This window comes from Mandrillus leucophaeus, unplaced genomic scaffold (assembly GCF_000951045.1).
Source record: "Mandrillus leucophaeus isolate KB7577 unplaced genomic scaffold, Mleu.le_1.0 Scaffold288, whole genome shotgun sequence".
NCBI classification, from domain to species: Eukaryota; Metazoa; Chordata; class Mammalia; order Primates; family Cercopithecidae; genus Mandrillus; species Mandrillus leucophaeus.
This window is the reverse complement of record NW_012103009.1, coordinates 592,228-597,914: the sequence shown is the minus strand read 5'-3', so window position 1 is coordinate 597,914 and position 5,687 is coordinate 592,228. Positions and strand designations below refer to the sequence as shown.

At 63.8% G+C, this 5,687-nt stretch overlaps 1 protein-coding gene across 1 annotated transcript; it reads right to left on the bottom strand.

Annotated features, from left to right (window-relative positions):
• Window positions 1-1,848: 1,848 nt before the first annotated feature.
• Window positions 1,849-5,681, bottom strand: MAPK11 (mitogen-activated protein kinase 11). The gene is made up of 10 exons (XM_011985582.1): window positions 5,658-5,681; window positions 5,460-5,571; window positions 5,347-5,376; window positions 5,217-5,264; window positions 5,024-5,138; window positions 4,631-4,702; window positions 4,317-4,396; window positions 3,720-3,798; window positions 3,456-3,629; window positions 1,849-3,158 (listed from the first exon to the last, which is right to left on the bottom strand). Exons 2-10 carry the CDS (start codon window positions 5,550-5,552, stop codon window positions 3,079-3,081), a joined length of 771 nt encoding a protein of 256 aa, XP_011840972.1. The 5' UTR covers window positions 5,553-5,571; window positions 5,658-5,681; the 3' UTR covers window positions 1,849-3,078.
• Between the last annotated feature and the right edge of the window lie 6 nt (window positions 5,682-5,687).

Below are 5,687 nucleotides of genomic sequence, written 5' to 3'. Positions count from 1 at the left end.
CGCAGGGGGAGGGGAGCGCCGCCCCGCAGCTTTGTCCCGACCTAGGGCCGGACGCGGCGTGGAGATACCCCTGTCAGCCTCTCCCCTTTAGCTGAACTTCCCCGCTCTGGGGGTGGAGCCGGGGAGGGGGGAGCTCCTGCTGAGACCCTGGGCTCCAGTCCTGACTGCCCATGGTTCCAGGGCGCAGGGCCCATCCTTGACAGCCTGAGCGCTGACTTCTATCGGCAGTCCCAAGTTGGGCTGAGCCCTGTGTACCTAGAGTCAACTTCCCACGCCACCCCCAAGGATGCCCTACCTCTGCGCCTGATCCATCCATCCCCGAATGAGGGGTCCATCTGCACCTGTCTTGCCTGTATCCCTCTTTCTACACGGAGGGGTCTATCTCCCAAAATCCTCAGGCTGCATCCCCAACCCCACCCCTGTGGCCACTGACCCCGGGCCTCTCAGTCCCATAGGTCCCCGAGGGCCCTTTTGGACACCCAACTCCTCCCCCTGCTCCCCCCATCTGTGGGGTGCCTGCTGCAAGTGTTGCAAGTGCTGGTGCCCCTGCCCGTCCCATCCCTGCCTGTCCTGTCCTGCAAAACCCAGGCTGAGGGTGGCTGCACTGTCTCCAGCAGGGATGGGGACCTGCTGGGGCCCTCAGCCTGACCCCTCTGTGTGGGCGTTATCCTCCCATAGGTCTGGCCCCATCCTAGACCAGATGCTCTGGTGGGCAAAGCCCCACCCTGACACCCCCTCCGCAGTCCAGAAACCTGGGTCTGAGGAGGGATGTGGGTGCACCCCGGGAGCCCACTGGGCTGGTGGGTAACAGGATCGCTAGGGCCCTCTGCCCCGCCCTCCGGCCATGAATCAGCAGCTCAGCCGCTCAAGGGCGGGAGGAGCTTTACACCTGGGCTTTGGGCCGTGTTCCGTGGCATTCATCAACTTGTGCCCAGTGAGCAGGGGCAGCCCGGGGCTGCCCAAACCACAGCTGCCTGTGGCCTGCACCCTTTGTGCCCTGGGCTGCCTGTGGCACTCCATCTACCTCTTCCAGGAAGCCCAGCTGCCACTGCTGTCCCCCTTAACTCCCCGTGGTGGAGCTCAGGGGTCCAGAAGGCCTCGCACAGACCAGGCTTCTGAGGTGGGGCTGTGTCCCCATTCTGCTCCCACCCCCAACCGCCAACACTGGACTTCCCCCAGGACTGACCACTACACTGATGAGGCCCCAGGAAGGCCCCCAACTCCCAGACAGTTTCCACCCCTACCCAAGACCCAAGCAAGGGTACAGACTGTCCCTGGCCCCTAGAGACACTGCCTGACCCCAAATGGTCTGGACCCTCCCCCACACGTAAGCTGCAGAGCATAGTGGGAACGGGACCAGCACGCACATTCTCTGGGTTAAAGTGGCCTCTTTTTCCTTCACCAGGAAGGAAAGGAAAGCTATTTTCCCTAGCCCACCCAGCCCCCGCCCAGGGATGGGCAGACCCTTGCTCCCTTGACACCCAACTTCCCCCCAGCCAGCTTCCCTGACCACTGAGGGGTAGGGAGGTGGTGTCTGGATGTTGGCCCGAAGCCAAGCCTGCCCAGTACATCCCCACAGGGCAGCTGGGGTCACCATCTGGGTGGCCGTCCCACCCTGTGCCCTCAGAGCCCACCCATCAGCCGTGTCCTCCCCTGGTCCCCCTGGGCTCAGACCCTCCAGGGAGCAGGGAGGGTGCCAGAAGATGGCCACTGGTCTGACTGGGGGCCTGAGGGATCTGGCCAGCTAGAGGTGAGTGATGCAGAGTGACCCAGACACTCCCCCCATGACCAGCAGTGGGGATGGCGGGGGCAGCAGGGCCTGGAGTGGCCTTTGGATATGAGCCGAGCGAGAGAACCCCCTTTATTGTGCACCCCTGGTGCAGGCACTTGACACCCAGGCTTCCCTGGGCCCCTCGAGGCAAGAGGTCACCCCCTTTCCAGGGCAGAGCCATACCCCCAACTGAGCTCTGGGCAGGGTCCCATCTCCGAGGTTACTGGATCAGCTCCATCCTGGGACAAGGAAAGAGGACTGACCCGCAGACCAGAGCACCTCAGATCTCCGGCTGCAGGGCCACAACGGTGGGCAGAGGTAGAGAGCGGGCCAGGGTGCGGCGCACAAGTGTCCAAGTCCAAGTCCACACCCGCGTGTGCTGCCTGCCTTAGCGTCCTCAAGGCCAAACCACCCAGTCACCCCCAGCCTCAGGAGCCTGCTGCGGGTCACATATCCGAGGAGAAAGCCCGTGCTGGCGCTCATGTGGCTGCCCTTTCGCCCACTGGAGCCCCCAGTCTGAAACACCCCTCATGGCATCAGGAACTGAGGAGAGGGAAGGCAACAGCACGCCCGCCCCAGCGCCAGCTTCTTGCCAGGCATGGCTGCTGGCCCTTAGGCGCCCACAGATTCACATGCACCACATCACATGTGCCCTGACATATGAACACGAGGAGTGCACGCTCATCCACATGTGCCCACACACACCCACGGGTGAACACAAGGCTCCAGGCAGCTTTTCTCATTTGACACCTGGTGGTTGTCTGTGCCCAGCCTGGTGGCACACTGGCTCTGCCACTCCTCTTAGACCTGTGGGTCTCAGCACTGACCAGGACAGCCCCCTACTTCCAGGCTGAGCAGCTCTAACCACTGAGACCTCTCCCTTTGAGTCTCCCAGGGTCCTGGCCCCAGCGTGTCCTCCAGAGAGCCCTGGGACAGAAGAGACCCCAAGATTGACGCTCCCCAATGGGTCGGCCTGGGACAGACAGGGGAACTCCGCAGGGGAACCCCTTTGGCATCCAGGACCCCACAGTCAGGTCCCAATGGAGAGCGCAGTAGCCAGAAGGGAGCAGGAGGACCAAGGTAGGCCCAGGGACACTTGTGCCCAGACTCCTACACATGGCAAGCACATGTACACACATGTTTGTGCATGCATACATGTGTGTAGATTATCCTGAAGGCGAGGGGTCCTAGGCCAGGAGTCAGTGACCATAGGAGTGTGGGAGGTGCCTCTTGAGGAAATTGGACCAGCTGTGGAAGGGTGCAGGCCCAAGCCCTCCACAGGCTCTTAGGGGCTGCTGGGCGGCACCTCACTGCTCAATCTCCAGGCTGCCAGGCGGCTTCGGTGGCTCTGGGGGCTTGAAGCTGAGGACTTCCTGGTAGGTGAGCTCTAGGAGGTGAAGGGAAAGGGTGAGCCTGTGCCTCCCACAGCCCAGCCCCCCACCTGCTTGTCTGGCACCTGCCACCCAGCCCAGGCCCACCACCCTGTGACAGCAGCCTCAGCAGAGTCTGGGAGCCAGAACCTGCCCTGTGCCACTCCCCAACCCCACCCACCCCCAGCCTGTGCTGGACACCCGAACGCCCTTCCACACCTGACCAGTCTGGAGAGGAACCAGGGCATTTCCTGCCTCTGGGGAAATGGAGCCTGCAGGCCCCTGGACCCACCCGCAGCCACTGCCATGCCCACCCTTCCACTCCTCCAGCGTGCGCTCCTTAGCCTCAACGCTCTCATCATACGGCTCGGCCTCTGGCTCATCCTCAGGGTCGTGGTACTGGCTGAAGTAGGCGTGGGCCAGTGCCTCAGCAGCACTGACCCTCTGGTCACTGTCCAGCACCAGCATCCTTCCAAGGAGGTCTATGGCTGCAGGGGAGCCAGTGGCAGGGAGGAGAGGGTCAGCTCTGTATCCAGGGCCAGATATGGAGCCCAGTCTAGCCCCAGGGCAGTCCTCACCCAGGGGGTTGGCTCCATGGAAGATGCTGCTCAGGTCCTTCTGGGGCATGGGGGGCAGGGACTGGATGTATGTCCGGGCCTGGAGGGCACACGAGAACACCTGGGGAGGCTGCTCACTCTCTGCCTCCCTGGCCCCAAACTGGGGCTTCTCTTGGCAAGCCCCCAGACTCAATTCACTCCAACAGGCTAGGACAAGGGCACAGGCAGACCAGTGACTCTCTCCACATAGGGTCCGGTGACCAGCTCCTCACTGGGCCCCTAACGCCTGCAGGAGTTGGGTCCAAGTACACTCCCTCCACCCAGCCCAACCCCACTGCCCTGGCCAGGCACTGCTTGCTGGGCACCCAGCCCGCCCCCACTGCCCTGGCCAGGCACTGCTTGCTGGGGTCATGGTTTTGCACTCACTGTCCCTGGTGTCAGGAACATCTTCCCCCTTCTCCTGTTTCCCCTGCAGGGATTGGGCACCTCACGTAGTCTCTATCCCACCACATCCCATGTTCCCCAAATCGTCCCCACATTTCCACACCACCCTCTCCCCGAGAGAGCCTGGGGACTCGACCAGCAGAGGGAGCTGCCGGCTGGCGGGCACCAACTCACGTGTTCTGAGGAGATCTTTGCCAGAACCTCGGGGCTGGGTGTGCCCACCACTTCCATGATGCGCTTCAGCTGGTCAATGTCTGCATCACTCAGGAAACACCCACGGGCCAGCCAAGGACCTCTCTTGGGCCCCCAGACCCAAAACTTTGGGGCGCTGCCCAGAGCCCGCTCTCCTAGAGCTGAGGATGGCGAGCCCAAAGTATCATGGCATGGGGGGCAGAAGAGGCAAGACCCGCCAGTAGGGGCCAGCGCTGGTCCCTACCCTACAAGAGGGGCCCTGTTTGACCCTGCTCCCCAACCTGGGCCAAGGATACAGTCGCTTCCCGGGAAGAGGGCCTTGCCCTGGAGCAGCTCAGCCATGATGCAGCCCACGGACCAGATGTCCACTGTTTGAGGGCGAGGGGGCCTCCATCAGTGTGCCCACCCCACGTCCCTCCTCCAGGACACCCACAGTCACATCCAGGCCCTGAGACGGGCAGACCCCCTCCTCCGCCATACCCAACCCCCCTGGGCAGGGGGAGGCCTGTAGCTGCAGGGCCAGAGGAGGCCAGCACCCGTCATGCTCTAGCGGCCTCTGAAGGGCTGCCTTTGAATGTGGGTCCCACATTCTTGGGGACCTTGCCCGCCCCCCAAGACCTGGCATGCAGAACCAGTCCAGGGCCAGACGAGGCCCTCGGCCTTCGTCCCCCCAGGCCTTCCCCCTGCACCTGTCTGGTTGTAATGCATCCAGTTTAGCATGATCTCAGGTGCCCGGTACCAGCGCGTGGCCACGTAGCCGGTCATCTCCTCGTCTGCCTGGCGCGCCAGCCCGAAGTCCAGGATCTGGGGCGACCACGAGGTGTTCTCAAGCTCGTCACGGGCTTCGCCACCGCCCCGCCCACCCCTGCCCGCGGGCCTCACCCTGAGCTCACAGTCCTCGTTCACAGCCACGTTGCTGGGCTTCAGGTCCTGCAGGTCACGCGGAGCGTGAGCACAGGAGGCCGGGACAGAGCCCTGCTGGACCCGACCCTCACCCTGCGGTCGCACCTACCCGGTGGATGATCCCGGCCGAGTGGATGTACTGCGGGAGGGGGATCGTGGTGAGCGCCAGGCCCGGCCTGCCCGCCCCCCGCGAGGGAACCCGCGAAACCCAGGGCGCCCTACCTTTAGCCCGCGCAGCAGTTGGTAAACCAGGAACTGAACGTGCTCGTCGCTCAGCGCCTGGCACTTGACGATGTTGTTCAGGTCGGCGCCCATGAGGGTGGTCACCAAGTACCTGGGGCAGAGTCAGGGGGTCAGGACAGGGCCCCACCGCCGCTCCGCGAACGCGCTCCCCGCTGCCTCGCCCGCCCCGCCGCTCACACTTCGCTGAAGTCCTCGATGGACGTGGCC

Coding starts and splice junctions, on each gene's coding strand:
- MAPK11 (XM_011985582.1), bottom strand. CDS start 5,552: ATGGGCGCCGACCTGAACAACATCGTCAAGTGCCAGGCGCTGAGCGAC. Junction 5,139..5,216: donor ACGAGGACTGTGAGCTCAGG/GTGAGGCCCGCG, acceptor TGGTCGCCCCAG/ATCCTGGACTTCGGGCTGGC. Junction 3,799..4,316: donor CAAAGATCTCCTCAGAACAC/GTGAGTTGGTGC, acceptor TGTGCCCTCCAG/GCCCGGACATACATCCAGTC.